The sequence below is a fragment of the Ranitomeya imitator genome, chromosome 6 (assembly GCF_032444005.1).
Source record: "Ranitomeya imitator isolate aRanImi1 chromosome 6, aRanImi1.pri, whole genome shotgun sequence".
Classification (NCBI taxonomy): Eukaryota; Metazoa; Chordata; class Amphibia; order Anura; family Dendrobatidae; genus Ranitomeya; species Ranitomeya imitator.
The window spans coordinates 570,083,347-570,102,682 of NC_091287.1; the positions used below are offsets into that span (position 1 = coordinate 570,083,347).

Here is a 19,336-nt window from a genome sequence, read left to right on the forward strand (position 1 = left end):
AGGGATCTGTGCCCTGACCTGTAATATTATAGATTAATAAGAATTCACAATCAGATAATCATCCAATAAAGGTCTCACATTATCTGCAGATATAATACAAGGAATTATGAAATGCAGAACATTGCATAGAATGTGGTAAGTGCAGCGATTAGAGCCACAAATTGTCTGAGATCTCAGCTCTTCTCTGTTCTAAGTACAAGTTACCGTCTGCGACATTCGAAGAATATTCTCCCTGCACCAAATGTCTGATCCAGTGCTGCCATTATTTGATCAGAGCAAAGCTTTAATGTCATGTATAAACATGATGAACAACCAGAGAAGCGAACAATCACTCTCATCCTATCACATGAACTAAGGGAACGAGTTCTGTAATGTAGGGTGGGAGATACAATGTTGTGCGACATTATCACTGATATCATCACCCAGCAGTGATTGGAGATATGGAAGTACAACATTATTACCTTACTAGATGGTGGCCCGATTCTAACCATCGGGTATTCTAGAATATGTATAGTAGTATATTGCACAGCCCACATAGTATACTGCCCAGCCACGTAGTATATTGCACAGCCCACATAGTATACTGCCCAGCCACGTAGTATATTGGCCAGCCACGTAGTATACTGCCCAGCCACGTAGTATATTGCACAGCCCACGTAGTATATTGGCCAGCCACGTAGTATACTGCCCAGCCGCGTAGTATATTGGCCAGCCACGTAGTATACTGCCCAGCCACGTAGTATATTGCCCAGCCACGTAGTATATTGCACAGCCACGTAGTATACTGCCCAGCCGCGTAGTATATTGCACAGCCACGTAGTATATTGCCCAGCCACGTAGTATATTGCCCAGCCACGTAGTATATTGCCCAGCCACGTAGTATACAGCACAGAGCCACGTAGTATATTGCACAGCCACGTAGTATATTGCCCAGCCACGTAGTATATTGCCCAGTCACGTAGTATATTGCCCAGTCACGTAGGATATTGCCCAGTCACGTAGGATATTGCCCAGTCACGTAGTATATTGCCCAGTCACGTAGTATATTGCACAGCCACGTAGTATATTGCACAGCCACGTAGTATATTGCCCAGTCACTTAGTATATTGGCCAGTCACTTAGTATATTGGCCAGTCACGTAGTATATTGCCCAGCCACGTAGTATATTGCCCAGCCACGTAGTATATTGCCCAGCCACGTAGTATATTGACCAGTCACGTAGTATATTGCCCAGCCACGTAGTATATTGCCCAGCCACGTAGTATATTGACCAGTCACGTAGTATATTGCCCAGCCACGTAGTATATTGCCCAGCCACGTAGTATATTGCCCAGCCACGTAGTATATTGCCCAGTCACTTAGTATATTGGCCAGTCACTTAGTATATTGGCCAGTCACGTAGTATATTGGCCAGTCACGTAGGATATTGCCCAGCCACGTAGTATATTGCCCAGCCACGTAGTATATTGCCCAGCCACGTAGTATATTGACCAGTCACGTAGTATATTGCCCAGCCACGTAGTATATTGCCCAGCCACGTAGTATATTGACCAGTCACGTAGTATATTGCCCAGCCACGTAGTATATTGCCCAGCCACGTAGTATATTGCCCAGTCACGTAGGATATTGCCCAGTCACGTAGTATATTGCCCAGTCACGTAGTATATTGCCCAGCCACGTAGTATATTGCCCAGTCACGTAGGATATTGCCCAGTCACGTAGTATATTGCCCAGCCACGTAGTATATTGCCCAGCCACGTAGTATATTGCCCAGCCACGTAGTATATTGCCCAGCCACGTAGTATATTGCCCAGTCACGTAGTATATTGCCCAGTCACATATGTCACAGGTTAAAAAATAAACATACTCACCTAACGATCCGAGGGCCCCTTGTAGTTGAACATACTCACCATTCTGGTCGCTGCTCCTCAGCGTCCCGTCTCTCCGCCTCCTGGGATCCAACGGCGCTGTGCAGATGGGCGCGCGGCTGCCGCCATGTTCCGTTCCCAGGATGCTTTGCGAAATTACCTTGATGACTTAGCGGTCTAGCGAGACCGCTAGATCTTCTGGGTAATTTCGCAAAGCATCGCTGGGAAAGGAAGATGGCGGCAGGCGCGAGCGGACAACGGAGGGTGAGTATAGCAGGTTTTTTTTTTTTTTAACTATTTTTAACATTACTTTTTTTTTTACTATTGATGCCGCATAGGCAGCATCAATAGTAAAAGGTTGGGGACACACAGGGTTAATAGCGGCGGTAACGGAGTGCGTTACCCGCGGCATAACGCGGTCTGTTACTGCCGGCATTACCCCTGTGTTAGCGGTGACCGGAGGGGAGTATGGAGCGGGCGCCGGGGACACTGACTGCGGGGAGCGAGGAGCATGGAGCGGAGCGCCGGGGACACTGACTGCGGGGAGTATGGAGCGGGCGCCGGGGACACTGACTGCGGGGAGCGAGGAGCATGGAGCGGAGCGCCGGGGACACTGACTGCGGGGAGTATGGAGCGGGCGCCGGGGACACTGACTGCGGGGAGTATGGAGCGGGCGCCGGGGACACTGACTGCGGGGAGCATGGAGCGGAGCGCCGGGGACACTGACTGCGGGGAGCATGGAGCGGACCGCCGGGGACACTAATGCGGGGAACGAGGAGCATGGAGCGGGCGCTGGGGACACTGACTGCGGGGAGCATGGAGCGGACCGCCGGGGACACTGACTGCGGGGAGCGAGGAGCATGGACCGGGGCGCCGGGGACACTAGTTGCGGGGAGCATGGAGCGGAGCGCCAGGGACACTGACTGCAGGGAGCGAGGAGTATGGAGCGGGCGCCGGGGACACTGACTGCGGGGAGCGAGGAGTGGAGCGCCGGGGACACTGACTGCGGGGAGCATGGAGCGGAGCGCCGGGGACACTGACTGCGGGGAGCGAGGAGCATGGAGCAGAGCGCCGGGGACACTGACTGCGGGGAGCAAGGAGTATGGAGCGGGCGCCGGGGACACTGACTGCGGGGAGCGAGGAGTATGGAGCGGAGCGCCGGGGACACTGACTGCGGGGAGCATGGACCGGGGCGCCGGGGACACTAGCTGCGGGGAGCATGGAGCGGAGCGCCGGGGACACTGACTGCGGGGAGCGAGGAGTATGGAGCGGGCGCCGGGGACACTGACTGCGGGGAGCGAGGAGTATGGAGCGGGCGCCGGGGACACTGACTGCGGGGAGCAAGGAGTATGGAGCGGGCGCCGGGGACACTGACTGCGGGGAGCGAGGAGTATGGAGCGGAGCGCCGGGGACACTGACTGCGGGGAGCATGGACCGGGGCGCCGGGGACACTAGCTGCGGGGAGCATGGAGCGGAGCGCCGGGGACACTGACTGCGGGGAGCGAGGAGTATGGAGCGGGCGCCGGGGACACTGACTGCGGGGAGCGAGGAGTATGGAGCGGGCGCCGGGGACACTGACTGCGGGGAGCGAGGAGCATGGAGCGGAGCGCCGGGGACACTGACTGCGGGGAGTATGGAGCGGGCGCCGGGGACACTGACTGCGGGGAGCGAGGAGCATGGAGCGGAGCGCCGGGGACACTGACTGCGGGGAGTATGGAGCGGGCGCCGGGGACACTGACTGCGGGGAGTATGGAGCGGGCGCCGGGGACACTGACTGCGGGGAGCATGGAGCGGAGCGCCGGGGACACTGACTGCGGGGAGCATGGAGCGGAGCGCCGGGGACACTAATGCGGGGAACGAGGAGCATGGAGCGGGCGCTGGGGACACTGACTGCGGGGAGCATGGAGCGGACCGCCGGGGACACTGACTGCGGGGAGCGAGGAGCATGGACCGGGGCGCCGGGGACACTAGTTGCGGGGAGCATGGAGCGGAGCGCCAGGGACACTGACTGCAGGGAGCGAGGAGTATGGAGCGGGCGCCGGGGACACTGACTGCGGGGAGCGAGGAGTGGAGCGCCGGGGACACTGACTGCGGGGAGCATGGAGCGGAGCGCCGGGGACACTGACTGCGGGGAGCGAGGAGCATGGAGCAGAGCGCCGGGGACACTGACTGCGGGGAGCATGGAGCGGAGCGCCGGGGACACTGACTGCGGGGAGCAAGGAGTATGGAGCGGGCGCCGGGGACACTGACTGCGGGGAGCGAGGAGTATGGAGCGGAGCGCCGGGGACACTGACTGCGGGGAGCATGGACCGGGGCGCCGGGGACACTAGCTGCGGGGAGCATGGAGCGGAGCGCCGGGGACACTGACTGCGGGGAGCGAGGAGTATGGAGCGGGCGCCGGGGACACTGACTGCGGGGAGCGAGGAGTATGGAGCGGGCGCCGGGGACACTGACTGCGGGGAGTATGGAGCGGGCGCCGGGGACACTGACTGCGGGGAGCGAGGAGTATGGAGCGGGCGCCGGGGACACTGACTGCGGTGAGCGAGGAGCGGAGCGCCGGGGACACTGACTGCGGGGAGCATGGAGCGGAGTGCTGTGGACACTGACTGCGGGGAGCGAGGAGTATGGAGCGGGCGCCGGGGACACTGACTGCGGTGAGCGAGGAGCGGAGCGCCGGGGACACTGACTGCGGGGAGCATGGAGCGGAGCGCCGGGGACACTGACTGCGGGGAGCATGGAGCGGAGCGCCGGGGACACTGACTGCGGGGAGCATGGAGCGGAGCGCCCGGGGACACTGACTGCGGGGAGCATGGAGCGGAGCGCCGGGGACACTGACTGCGGGGAGCATGGAGCGGAGCGCCGGGGACACTGACTGCGGGGAGCATGGAGCGGAGCGCCGGGGACACTGACTGCGGGGAGCATGGAGCGGAGCGCCGGGGACACTGACTGCGGGGAGCATGGAGCGGAGCGCCGGGGACACTGACTGCGGGGAGCATGGAGCGGAGCGCTGGGGACACTGACTGCGGGGAGCATGGAGCGGAGCGCTGGGGACACTGACTGCGGGGAGCATGGAGCGGAGCGCTGGGGACACTGACTGCGGGGAGCATGGAGCGGAGCGCCGGGGACACTGACTGCGGGGAGCATGGAGCGGAGTGCCGGGGACACTGACTGCGGAGAGCATGGAGCGGAGCGCCGGGGACACTGACTGCGGGCAGCGAGGAGTATGGAGCAGGCGCCGGGCAGTCACTGTGGGGAGTAAGGAGCGGCCATTTTCTTCCGAACTGTGCCCGTCGCTGATTGGTCGCGGCAGCCATGACAGGCAGCTGCCGAGACCAATCAGCGAATGAATAACCGTGACAGAAGGACAGACAGACGGAAGTGACCCTTAGACAATTATATAGTAGATGTTTAGAACAAAGTAAAACATGGATAAAGTTTCTTGTGTTTTATAATTTGGGCTCCATTACCTCTCCTTCATCAATAACTCCATCCCTCATCTCCCACCTATTATCACAGCAGAGACTCCATGCTCCCCCTGTATTATAATACCCCCCATCCCATTATTTGCTCCTTGCTGTCCTGTATAGATGTCAGGACTGGAGTGACAGTTCTCCGAGCACAGAGCTGCACAGCTGCCAGATGGGGGAGGAGAGACCTGAATTAGCGCCGGCAGGTGCAGCCACCGGAAGCCTCTTCTCACTGGTCGCAGTCTCCTCACTTCTCCTGCCTCAGCCCGCCCGACGACAACACACGCCACACTCCTCCAGAATGAGGTAGTGCTCACAGTGTGACGTCGGGACCATGATGCATCCGGGCCCTCCGCAGATTAAAGGTACAGTGCCCATTTCTCTCTGCCGGATACATTAACAACGCTGTAGGTGTAACTTTAAATCACCACAGTGTTGTTATGTATCTGGTCTGCGGCAGCAAAATATCCCAGGGGCCCGATGAGCATTAGCAAAGAGAGGGGGGCCCGCCAGACCGGGCTGCCAGCGGGTGCGGGCCCCATACTGTAGTGATGGCTGTAATGCCCTGATGGCGGCCCTGGGTATTGGCGCACTCAGGAAAGAATGGATCTTAGCTTGTTGGGAAAAAAAAAACTTTAAAACTTGGGGCTAAACAACATTTTAGTGGTAAAAATGTAATTTATTCTTTCTTCACTGCTCAAAGGGATAAAATTCTGTGAGGCCCATGTGATGTCAATATGATCACTGCCCCCCTAGAGGAATTCATTGGGGGTGTAGTTTGTAAAATGAGTTCACATATAGGGGGTTTCTGTTGTTCTGACCCCTCAGGGGCTCGGCCAATGTGACATGGCATCCTCAGACCATTCCAGCAAAATCTGCACTCCAATATGGCGCCTCATCCCTTCTGAGCTTTGCTTTGTGAGGAAATTGTTATTTTATTTTCACAGCTCAACGTTATAAACTTATGTGAAGCACCTGGGGGTGCTCATCATGCATCTAAATACATTCCTTGAGGGGTCTAGTTTCCAAAATGGGGTCACTTGTGGGGGTTTCCACTGTTTAGGCACATCAGTGGCTCTGCAAACGGGACATAACGTCCGCTAATGATGCCAAGAAATTTTACACTCAAAAAGTGAAATGACGCTCCTTCCCTTCCGAGAATTGCCATGCGCCCAAACAGTGGTTTTCTGTTATGGCTGGCAATCAGGCAACACAGCGTGCAGTAATCAGCGCACATACAGAGATCTGGCAATAACCAAAAACAATAGGACGAGCTCTGAGACGTGGAATCTCTGTAGACTGCAGTACCTGATCTATCCTCACACAACTATAAGCAGCAGTGGATTGCGCCTATCACTACCTATGCAACTCGGCACTGCCTGAGGAGCTGACTAGCCTGAAGATAGAAATACAAGCCTGACTTACCTCAGAGAAATACCCCAAAGGAATAGGCAGCCCCCCACATATAATGACTGTTAGCAAGATGAAAAGACAAACGTAGGAATGAAATAGATTCAGCAAAGTGAGGCCCGATATTCTAGACAGAGCGAGGATAGCAAAGAGAACTATGCAGTCTACAAAAAACCCTAAAACGAAAACCACGCAAAGGGGCAAAAAGACCCACCGTGCCGAACTAACAGCACGGCGGTGCACCCCTTTGCTTCTCAGAGCTACCAGCAAAAGTTAATAGCAAGCTGGACAGAAAAAACAGAAAACAAACTAGAAGCACTTATCTAGCAGAGCAGCAGGCCCAAGGAAAGATGCAGTAGCTCAGATCCAACACTGGAACATTGACAAGGAGCAAGGAAGACAGACTCAGGTGGAGCTAAATAGCAAGGCAGCCAACGAGCTCACCAAAACACCTGAGGGAGGAAGCCCAGAGACTGCAATACCACTTGTGACCACAGAAGTGAACTCAGCCACAGAATTCACAACAGTACCCCCCCCTTGAGGAGGGGTCACCGAACCCTCACCAGAACCCCCAGGCCGACCAGGATGAGCCACATGAAAGGCACGAACAAGATCTGGGGCATGGACATCAGAGGCAAAAACCCAGGAATTATCTTCCTGAGCATAACCCTTCCATTTGACCAGATACTGGAGTTTCCGTCTAGAGACACGAGAATCCAAAATCTTCTCCACAATATACTCCAATTCCCCCTCCACCAAAACAGGGGCAGGAGGCTCCACAGATGGAACCATAGGTGCCACGTATCTCCTCAACAACGACCTATGGAATACATTATGTATGGAAAAGGAGTCTGGGAGGGTCAGACGAAAAGACACCGGATTGAGAATCTCAGAAATCCTATACGGACCAATAAAACGAGGTTTAAATTTAGGAGAGGAAACCTTCATAGGAATATGACGAGAAGATAACCAAACCAGATCCCCAACACGAAGTCGGGGTCCCACACGGCGTCTGCGATTAGCGAAAAGCTGAGCCTTCTCCTGGGACAAGGTCAAATTGTCCACTACCTGAGTCCAGATCTGCTGCAACCTGTCCACCACAGAATCCACACCAGGACAGTCCGAAGACTCAACCTGTCCTGAAGAGAAACGAGGATGGAACCCAGAATTGCAGAAAAATGGAGAGACCAAGGTAGCCGAGCTGGCCCGATTATTAAGAAGGCGGTAATCAATACACGGTCTTAGCGAACCATCCTTCTTGGCTACAAAAAAGAACCCTGCTCCCAATGGTGACGACTATGGGCGAATATGTCCCTTCTCCAGGGACTCCTTCACATAACTGCGCATAGTGGCGTGTTCAGGTACGGACAAATTAAATAAACGACCCTTAGGGAATTTACTACCAGGAATCAAATCGATAGCACAATCACAATTCCTATGCGGAGGTAGGGCATCAGACTTGGACTCTTCAAATACATCCTGAAAGTCCGACAAGAACTCTGGGATGTCAGAAGGAATGGATGACGAAATAGACAAAAATGGAACATCACCATGTACTCCTCGACAACCCCAGCTGGTTACCGACATAGAGTTCCAATCCAATACTGGATTATGGGTTTGTAGCCATGGCAACCCCAACACGACCACATCATGCAAATTATGCAGTACCAGAAAGCGAATAACTTCCTGATGTGCAGGAGCCATGCACATGGTCAGCTGGGCCCAGTACTGAGGCTTATTCTTGGCCAAAGGTGTAGCATCAATTCCTCTCAACGGAATAGGACACCGCAAAGGCTCCAAGAAAAATCCACAACGTTTAGCATAATCCAAATCCATCAGATTCAGAGCAGCGCCTGAATCCACAAACGCCATGACAGAATACGATGACAAAGAGCACATTAAGGTAATGGACAAAAGGAATTTGGACTGTACAGTACCAATAACGGCAGAGCTATTGAACCACCTAGTGCGTTTAGGACAATTAGAAATAGCATGAGTAGAATCACCACAATAGAAACACAGTCTGTTCAGACGTCTGTGTTCCTGCCGTTCAACTTTAGTCATAGTCCTGTCGCACTGCATAGGCTCAGGTTTACTCTCAGACAATACCGCCAGATGGTGCACAGATTTACGCTCGCGCAAGCGACGACCGATCTGAATGGCCAAAGACATAGACTCATTCAAACCAGCAGGCATAGGAAATCCCACCATTACATCCTTAAGAGCTTCAGAGAGACCCTTTCTGAACAAAGCCGCTAGTGCAGATTCATTCCACAGAGTGAGTACTGACCACTTCCTAAATTTCTGACAATATACTTCTACATCATCCTGACCCTGGCATAAAGCCAGCAGATTTTTCTCAGCCTGATCCACTGAATTAGGCTCATCGTAAAGCAATCCCAGCGCCTGGAAAAATGCATCAACATTACTCAATGCAGAATCTCCTGGTGCAAGAGAAAACGCCCAGTCCTGTGGGTCGCCGCGCAAAAAAGAAATAATAATCAAAACCTGTTGAATAGGATTACCAGAAGAATGAGGTTTCAAGGCCAAAAATAGCTTACAATTATTTCCGAAGCTCAGGAACTTAGTTCTGTCACCAAAAAACAAATCAGGAATCGGAATTCTTGGTTCTAGCATCGATTTCTGATCAATAGTATCTTGAATCTTTTGTACATTTACAACGAGATTATCCATTGAGGAGCACAGACCCTGAATATCCATGTCCACAGCTGTGTCCTGAAGCACTCTAATGTCTAGGGGAAAAAAAAGACTGAAGACAGAGCTAAGAAAAAAAAAATGATGTCAGGATTTCTTTTTTCCCTCTATTGGGAATCATTGGTGTGGCTCCTTGTACTGTTATGGCTGGCAATCAGGCAACACAGCGTGCAGTAATCAGCGCACATACAGAGATCTGGCAATAACCAAAAACAATAGGACGAGCTCTGAGACGTGGAATCTCTGTAGACTGCAGTACCTGATCTATCCTCACACAACTGGAAGCAGCAGTGGATTGCGCCTATCACTACCTATGCAACTCGGCACTGCCTGAGGAGCTGACTAGCCTAAAGATAGAAATACAAGCCTGACTTACCTCAGAGAAATACCCCAAAGGAATAGGCAGCCCCCCACATATAATGACTGTTAGCAAGATGAAAAGACAAACGTAGGAATGAAATAGATTCAGCAAAGTGAGATGAGAGCATTATACTGCCTCTGTACAAATCCCTAGTTAGACCGCACATGGAGTACTGTGTCCAGTTTTGGGCACCGGTGCTCAGGAAGGATATAATGGAACTAGAGAGAGTACAAAGGAGGGCAACAAAATTAATAAAGGGGATGGGAGAACTACAATACCCAGATAGATTAGCGAAATTAGGATTATTTAGTCTAGAAAAAAGACGACTGAGGGGCGATCTAATAACCATGTATAAGTATATAAGGGGACAATACAAATATCTCGCTGAGGATCTGTTTATACCAAGGAAGGTGACGGGCACAAGGGGGCATTCTTTGCGTCTGGAGGAGAGAAGGTTTTTCCACCAACATAGAAGAGGATTCTTTACTGTTAGGGCAGTGAGAATCTGGAATTGCTTGCCTGAGGAGGTGGTGATGGCGAACTCAGTCGAGGGGTTCAAGAGAGGCCTGGATGTCTTCCTGGAGCAGAACAATATTGTATCATACAATTATTAGGTTCTGTAGAAGGACGTAGATCTGGGTATTTATTATGATGGAATATAGGCTGAACTGGATAGACAAATGTCTTTTTTCGGCCTTACTAACTATGTTACTATGTTACTATGTAAAGTGAGGCCCGATATTCTAGACAGAGCGAGGATAGCAAAGAGAACTATGCAGTCTACAAAAAACCCTAAAACGAAAACCACGCAAAGGGGCAAAAAGACCCACCGTGCCGAACTAACAGCACGGCGGTGCACTCCTTTGCTTCTCAGAGCTTCCAGCAAAAGTTAATAGCAAGCTGGACAGAAAAAACAGAAAACAAACTAGAAGCACTTATCTAGCAGAGCAGCAGGCCCAAGGAAAGATGCAGTAGCTCAGATCCAACATTGGAACATTGACAAGGAGCAAGGAAGACAGACTCAGGTGGAGCTAAATAGCAAGGCAGCCAACGAGCTCACCAAAACACCTGAGGGAGGAAGCCCAGAGACTGCAATACCACTTGTGACCACAGAAGTGAACTCAGCCACAGAATTCACAACAGTTTTCCCCCTCATTTGGGGTATCAGCATGCTCAAAAGAAATTACACAACAAATTTTGGGGTCTATTTTTTCCTGTTACCCTTATCAAAATAAAAAAAATTGAAGATTTAATAAACTTCTTGAATGTGGTATTGCGCACCTTGGGGGGAGGCAGATTTTCTGTTCTTCTATCATATAGACTTCTGAAAGTCACTTCAAATGTGAGGTGGTCCCTAAAAAAATGGTTTTGTAAATTTTGTTGTAAAAATTAGAAATTGCTGCTCAACTTTTAACCCTTATAACTCCCTAACAAAGAAAAAATTGGTTCCAAAATTGTGCTGATGTAAAGTAGACGTGGGAAATGTTACTTATTGAGTATTTTGTGTGACATCTCTCTGGATTTAAGCACATGAAAATTCAAAGTTGGAAAATTGCGAAATTTTCAAAATTATCGCCAAACTTCCGTTTTCTTTCACAAATAAACACAATTAATATCAAAGAAATTTTACCACTATGATAAAGTACAATATGTCTGTTGAAGTGTTCCAGAGTTATCACCTCATAAAGGGATAGTGGTCAGAACTGTAAAAATTGGCCCGGTCATTAACATACAAACCACCCTCGTGGGTAAAGGGGTTAATCATAAAATATAAAAAAAAATTGAATTGGAAAAAGAATACAGTAATTAAAGAATACAGGAATTAACCACAGCCAGCATGGGTTTGTAGCAAACAAGTCATGTCAGACTAATCTAATGTCCGTCTATGACGGAATCGCTGACTGGGTGGATCAGGGAAATGCGGTAGATATAGTATATCTTGACTTCAGCAAAGCATCTAATAAAGTATCTCATACTACCCTTATGGAAAAAATGACCAAGTATGGGATTGACAAGGCTACGGTTAGTTGGATTCATAACTGGCTCTGTGATCATACTCAGAGTGGTAATAAATGGTTGCACATCCAATTGGAAGAGTGCTTCAAGTGGGGTACCACAAGGCTCTGTCCTGGCCCCAGTGTTACAAGTGGAGACCACAAGGCTCTGTCCTGACCCCAGTGTTACAAGTGGAGACCACAAGGCTCTGTCCTGACCCCAGTGTTACAAGTGGAGACCACAAGGCTCTGTCCTGACCACAGTGTTACAAGTGGGGTACCACAAGGCTCTGTCCTGACCCCAGTGTGACAAGTGGAGACCACAAGGCTCTGTCCTGGCACCAGTGTTACAAGTGGGGTACCACAAGGCTCTGTCCTGACCCCAGTGTTACAAGTGGAGACCACAAGGCTCTGTCCTGGCACCAGTGTTACAAGTGGGGTACCACAAGGCTCTGTCCTGACCCCAGTGTTACAAGTGGAGACCACAAGGCTCTGTCCTGACCCCAGTGTTACAAGTGGGGTACCACAAGGCTCTGTCCTGACCCCAGTGTTACAAGTGGAGACCACAAGGCTCTGTCCTGGCACCAGTGTTACAAGTGGGGTACCACAAGGCTCTGTCCTGACCCCAGTGTTACAAGTGGAGACCACAAGGCTCTGTCCTGACCCCAGTGTTAGAAGTGGGGTACCACAAGGCTCTGTCCTGGCCCCAGTGTTACAAGTGGAGACCACAAGGCTCTGTCCTGGCACCAGTGTTACAAGTGGGGTACCACAAGGCTCTGTCCTGACCCCAGTGTTGTTAAACATTTCTATAAATGAACTAGATAAGGCACGGGTGGGGAATCTTTTTTTCTGCCAAGGTCCATTTGGATATTTATACCATCCTTCAGGGGCCGTACAAACTCCACCCACAAACTACATCCTGACTCTGGCACTGGTTTCAGGACTTAATCTTTCATTGCATGCCCTTCAGTGTTCAGTAGTGAATACTGTGTGTGTGTGCTAACAGAGCAAGAAGAAATTAATGAGCTGGTTGTAATCAAAATACAGCTCCTTGCCCAAGAATGCGGTCACTGAGAATCTGCTCAGGGGCCTGATAAAGGTCATCGAGGGCCGTAAGTGGCCCTGGTGCCCGAGGTTCCCCACCCGAGATAAGGGAACTGAAGATAAACTTATCAAATTTGCAAATTACACTAAAGCTACGAGGGATAGCTAAAGGTACCTTCACACATAACGATATTGTTAACGATATCGTTGCTATTTGTGACGTAGCAACGATATCGTTAATAAAATCGTTATGTGTGACAGCGACCAACGATCAGGCCCCTGCTGGGAGATCGTTGGTCGCTGAATAAAGTCCAGAACTTTATTTCGTCGCTGGACTCCTGCTGACATCGCTGGATCGGCGTGTGTGACACCGATTCAGCAATGTCTTCACTGGTAACCAGGGTAAACATCGGGTAACTAAGCGCAGGGCCGCGCTTAGTAACCCGATGTTTACCCTGGTTACCATGCTAAAAGTAAAAAAAAACAAACACTAGATACTTACCTAACGCTGTCTGTCCTCCTGCGCTGTGCTCTGCTCTCCTCCTGTACTGGCGGTGACGTCACCGCTCTGCTTTCCGGCTCACAGACAGTACAGGAGGAGAGCAGAGAAGCAGAGCGCAGCGCTGGAGGACAGACAGCGGTAGGTAAGTATCTAGTGTTTGTTTTTTTTTACTTTTAGCATGGTAACCAGGGTAAACATCGGGTTACTAAGCGCGGCCCTGCGCTTAGTTACCCGATGTTTACCCTGGTTACCGGCATCGTTGGTCGCTGGAGAGCGGTCTGTGTGACAGCTCTCCAGCGACCAAACAGCGACGCTGCAGCGATCCGGATCGTTGTCTGTATCGCTGCAGCGTCGCTTAATGTGAAGGGGCCTTAACACTAGAGAAGACACAGAAAAAGGATTCAGAAGGATCTCGATAAGCTTGAACAATGGGCAGTGACTAATAGAATGGTATTTACCAGGGAAAAATGCAAGATTGTACATCTGGGCAAGAAAAACAAAAATTACATCTACAGAATGGGAGAAATGGAACTAAGCAACAGTACGTGTGAAAAAAAAAACCTGGGTATACTAATAAATCATAGACTGCACATGAGTCAACAATGTGATGCAGAAGGAAAAGGGAAAACACAGTTCTGGGAAGTATGAAGAGAAGCATAGAGTCTAGATCACGTGAAGTCATTATTGCCCTCTGCTCCTCTTTGGTCCGAACTCATCTGGAATACTGTGTCCAGTTATGGGCACCACATTTTACAAAAGACATTGAAAAACAGGAGCAAGTTCAGAGAAGAGCTACCAGGATGGTGAGTGGACTGCAAAGCATGTCCTACGACGAACGGTTAAAGGATCTGGGAATGTTTAGCTTGTAAAAAAAACAAGGCTAAGAGGAGACTTATTAGCCATATACAAATATTTGAAGGACTGTCACAGTAAAGAGAGATCATCATTATTCTTATTTGCACAAGGAAAGACTAGAAGCAATGGGATGAAACTGAAAGGGAGAAGATACAGATTAGATATTAGAAAAAAGTTTCTAACAGTTAGGGTGATCAATGAGTGGAACAGGCGGTCACGAGAGGTGGTGAGGTCTCCTTCAATGGAAGTCTTCACACAGAGGCTGGACAGACATCTGTCTGAGATGGTTTAGCGACTCCTGCATTGAGCGGGGGGTTGGACCCTGGAGGTCCCTTCCAACTCATTCTAGGATTCTATACACCAGTGTGAGCGAGCTCTAACATGCAGACAAGAAGTACAGTCACCTGTTATCTGGTCCTGATGGTCATGGCTGGATGAATGGTCGCTCCGTATCCCGGTCTCCAGACAGTATTGCACAAGGGTGTAAGTTGCGCTAGAGTCGTCATCAAAGGCAACAAAGAGCTGAGAATGGAGGCAACACATGCGTCTCACCGGCTGAGCGCAGTAGAAGCTCATGCACAGACCTAGGCTCTCCTCGCTGTATGGGTAGAGTTGCCAGACCTTAACTGTGAGATCTGACCCTATGAAGGAAGGCCAAAAAGTAGTTATTAATAATCCCATGAATCATTGTACAACACAAAATATTGATGTCCAGGGAGCACTGTCATCATGGGGATAAATAAGGCAGTACACCCCGGTATTACATCTGATATCAGTTTACAATGTGTGTGCACAGGTATCACAGCTGCCATTCACCTGCCCTAGTGGAGGCCATGAAGCCAGACTGAACAACACTGGTGCTATCTGCTACCTTCATCCTCTCCTATCCCTTGGTTAATGGCTTTCTGCCCAGTAGAAAGTAGGTCACGTCTTATGAAGGTCATATGAGACTCTAGAAGCATCAGCACTGCCATAATGCTTCTGGTTGGCTGAAACACAGGTCTACTGAGCACGATATCCCAGGTCGCCATGTACATTTCTGTCAGTCAGCTGTCCGACGCTCAGCCTCACTCTTTACTTCTGGGTGTGGATCAATACTTATACAATTATTGGTGATGTACCCAATCAGGTTCAGAAACCATACAATGGCACAGTCTCAGAGCAAATGCCTCAGAACTAACCTACAAATCCCAGCAGGAAGGAGTAACCTCCTCCAGAATTGGAGCTATCAGCGATGGAACGTAAGGTGCTGAGATATGGGCGCTCACCAGCTGATATGATGTACTGCTTCTCTGGGATGGACATCACACCGGTGACTCGGCCGGGACTATGAGCCTCGCTATCACACTGCAGTTGGTCTGAATGCAAGTTATACACTCGGAGGTGGCCATTATCTGATCCAATTATACAGAAGAACCTGGAAGACAGAAGATGATGAACCAAGATGGTAAGAACAGTAGGTCCTATTGCTCCTTCCCCTGACAGTACTCAGTATGTAGAACAGGATCGTCAGAAAGAAAATGGCGATTAGATCAGAAAGAATTGAAAAGAAGAATTAACAGATTCAGGATAAACCAGAAGGGAACCACAGAGCAACAGCCTAGCATGGAGTCATCCATTCTCACCGTCCATGAATGATGCCCATCTAGATGAGCTTTGCCATAAGCTCCATTTTCCGATCATACCAGTCATGCAATTGTGACATTAATCTATCAGTCATTCATCATCCAATCGTTCCATCCTCTCATGCAATCATCTCAATCACCATCATCTCAATCATTCCATCTCCTCAGGCAATCATCTCAATCACCATCATCTCAATCATTCCATCTCCTCAGGCAAACCATCAACTCAATCCTTTCACCATCTCAATATAGTCTTTTGGTTATTATGGCTGAAAAAAAGACACTTGTCCAACAAATTCAGTCGAGAAATCATTTTCCTAGAAGTGTCATGCCCATGATCCCAGCCATGCCATCATCTCAGTAATACCAACCTCTCAGTCATCCCATGATCCCAATCATTTTCTGAGATCACTTATACCATCATCAGTCTTTCGATCATACTGGCCATGTCATTAGTCGGCCTTTCCAATCCTTCCATCATCCAATAATTCTATTCTCTCGATCATCCAACATCTCATAAATTATCTCCAGCTACCGATCACGGGTCATGTCATCATGAAATCAGTCTGTCTCTCCAGTCATCCCAAGCAATCCATCACCCTTGTCACTCCATCTCAGTCAATCATTGCATAACATCACTCCATCACCAATTAATATCAAGAATTCTCAACTGTTCCATCATCCCGAAATCTAATCACTCACCTCATTGTCTCAGTCATCCAACCATCCCGTAAATGGTATCAGTCTGTGTTTCCAGTCATCTCATTGCTCCACATATTCTGGTGTCTCCCATCCCATTAGTCCCAGAAACCTGATATTTACCTGTGTCTTGTAATGTCCTTTTCTTTAAAACCTTCTGGCTGCTGTGTACCTGCTGCTTTCTTATCGGCTATGTAAGAGAACAGGCAGAAGCAGCAGGAATGACTCTTTGAAGCGCTGACCTTCATCCTGCTAACCACCCGCATGGGATTGGTCAGGACACTGGCCTTCAGTAGGTGTCCATCTTCAAGCAGTGCATAGACCATCTCCTGGAGCGGACAGAATTCTGCAGCCAGCAGTCGCTCCCCTACATCCAGCATTGTCATCAGCCGCCCAGTTGGTGTACAGAGGAGCCGCACGGTACCATCAGCGCAGACACACAGGGTTCTGGAGGGATCGAGAGCTTCACTGACGATAATTGTGGTCACCGGTGATCCCAGAGAGCAGTGCAGTTGGTACAAGTGCTGGAGCTGCCAGACATGCAGTTCATTGCGACCATGGGTTACAATATGGTCCTCATTGCTGAAGAAAGCAACCAGCCCCAATACAGGACCTGACATTCGCTGCTCCTCCATCTGCTCCTGTGTGCTGAGGTCCCATGTGCGAAGAGAAGAATCCTTGGACCCAGAGACCAGGACTGTCCCAGAAGAGATGAGTGACAGCGCGGTGACAGGACCTGTCAGTAATGCAGGAGAAGAAAATGGACACTAAGTAGTAAAATGGACACTAAGTAGTAAAATGGACACTAAGTAGTAAAATGGACACTAAGTAGTGGCGGTAATTATGTGACTGCACCACCGGGAGATTGCACCATAAGAAGCAGCAAGACACGAGAAGGCAAGTATCAGTATAGCATGAGGACACTCTCAACACCTGGCACGGAAGCCACGAAGATGTCTCCTCAACCCCATCTGAAGGCATCACTGAACAAGGAACCACTGCTTATAATAAAGCCTGAAGAAGGGGGTAGTGTGGATCGCAATCATGGAACTAAAGCAAATTTCTACTAAATTACTCCACAAATTCAGTGGTAATGTTTATTTCTTGTCAGTGGGTAAAAAAGAGTGTCTATACCTGGATAGTGGGTACGTAGGAGGGTCTATTTATGGTCAGTGGGTGAATAGGAGGGTCTATTTATGGTCAGGGGGTGAATAGGAGGGTCTATTTATGGTCAGTGGTGAATAGGAGGGTCTATTTATGGTCAGTGGTGAATAGGAGGGTCTATTTATGGTCTGTTGGTGAATAGGAGGGTCTATTTATGGTCTGTTGGTGAATAGGAGGGTCTATTTATAGTCAGGGGGTGAATAGGAGGGTCTATTTATGGTCTGTGGGTGAATAGGAGGGTCTATTTATAGTCAGGGGGTGAATAGGAGGGTCTATTTATGGTCAGTGGGTGAATAGGAGGGTCTATTTATGGTCTGTGGGTGAATAGGAGGGTCTATTTATGGTCTGTGGGTGAATAGGAGGGTCTATTTATGGTCAGGGGGTGAATAGGAGGGTCTATTTATGGTCAGTGGGTGAATAGGAGGGTCTATTTATGGTCAGTGGTGAATAGGAGGGTCTATTTATAGTCAGGGGGTGAATAGGAGGGTCTCTTTATGGTCTGTGGGTGAATAGGAGGGTCTATTTATAGTCAGGGGGTGAATAGGAGGGTCTATTTATGGTCAGTGGGTGAATAGGAGGGTCTATTTATGGTCTGTGGGAGAATAGGAGGGTCTATTTATAGTCAGGGGGTGAATAGGAGGGTCTATTTATGGTCAGTGGGTGAATAGGAGGGTCTATTTATGGTCAGTGGGTGAATAGGAGGGCCTATTTATGGTCTGTTGGTGAATAGGAGGGTCTATTTATGGTCTGTGGGAGAATAGGAGGGTCTATTTATAGTCAGGGGGTGAATAGGAGGGTCTATTTATGGTCAGTGGGTGAATAGGAGGGTCTATTTATGGTCAGTGGGTGAATAGGAGGGTCTATTTATGGTCAGTGGGTGAATAGGAGGGTCTATTTATGGTCTGTGGGTGAATAGGAGGGTCTATTTATGGTCTGTTGGTGAATAGGAGGGTCTATTTATGGTCTGTTGGTGAATAGGAGGGTCTATTTATGGTCAGTGGGTGAATAGGAGGGTCTATTTATGGTCAGGGGTGAATAGGAGGGTCTATTTATGGTCAGTGGGTGAATAGGAGGGTCTATTTATGGTCAGTGGGTGAATAGGAGGGTCTATTTATGGTCAGTGGGTGAATAGGAGGGTCTATTTATGGTCAGTGGGTGAATAGGAGGGTCTATTTATGGTCAGTGGGTGAATAGGAGGGTCTATTTATTGTCAGTGGGTGAATAGGAGGGTCTATTTATGGTCTGTTGGTGAATAGGAGGGTCTATTTATGGTCTGTTGGTGAATAGGAGGGTCTATTTATGGTCTGTTGGTGAATAGGAGGGTCTATTTATGGTCAGTGGGTGAATAGGAGGGTCTATTTATGGTCAGGGGTGAATAGGAGGGTCTATTTATGGTCAGGGGTGAATATGAGGGTCTATTTATGGTCAGGGGTGAATAGGAGGGTCCATTTATGGTCTGTTGGTGAATAGGAGGGTCCATTTATGGTCTGTGGGTGAATAGGAGGGTCTATTTATGGTCAGGGGGTGAATAGGAGGGTCTATTTATGGTCAGTAGGTGAATAGGAGGGTCTATTTATGGTCTGTTGGTGAATAGGAGGGTCTATTTATGGTCAGTGGATGAATAGGAGGGTC

General features: G+C 49.6%; 1 protein-coding gene across 1 annotated transcript in view; it reads right to left on the bottom strand.

Annotated features, from left to right (window-relative positions):
* Positions 1-19,336, bottom strand: part of WDR97 (WD repeat domain 97) — a 519,753-nt gene that overhangs the window by 414,783 nt on the left and 85,634 nt on the right. Inside the window, exons 5-7 of the mRNA XM_069732096.1 lie at positions 16,664-17,276; positions 15,485-15,633; positions 14,621-14,857 (exon numbers count right to left, since the gene is read on the bottom strand). Of these exons, the coding sequence (XP_069588197.1) occupies positions 14,621-14,857; positions 15,485-15,633; positions 16,664-17,175 (898 nt within the window). The 5' untranslated portion in view covers positions 17,176-17,276. The remainder of the gene's footprint in view (positions 1-14,620; positions 14,858-15,484; positions 15,634-16,663; positions 17,277-19,336) is intronic.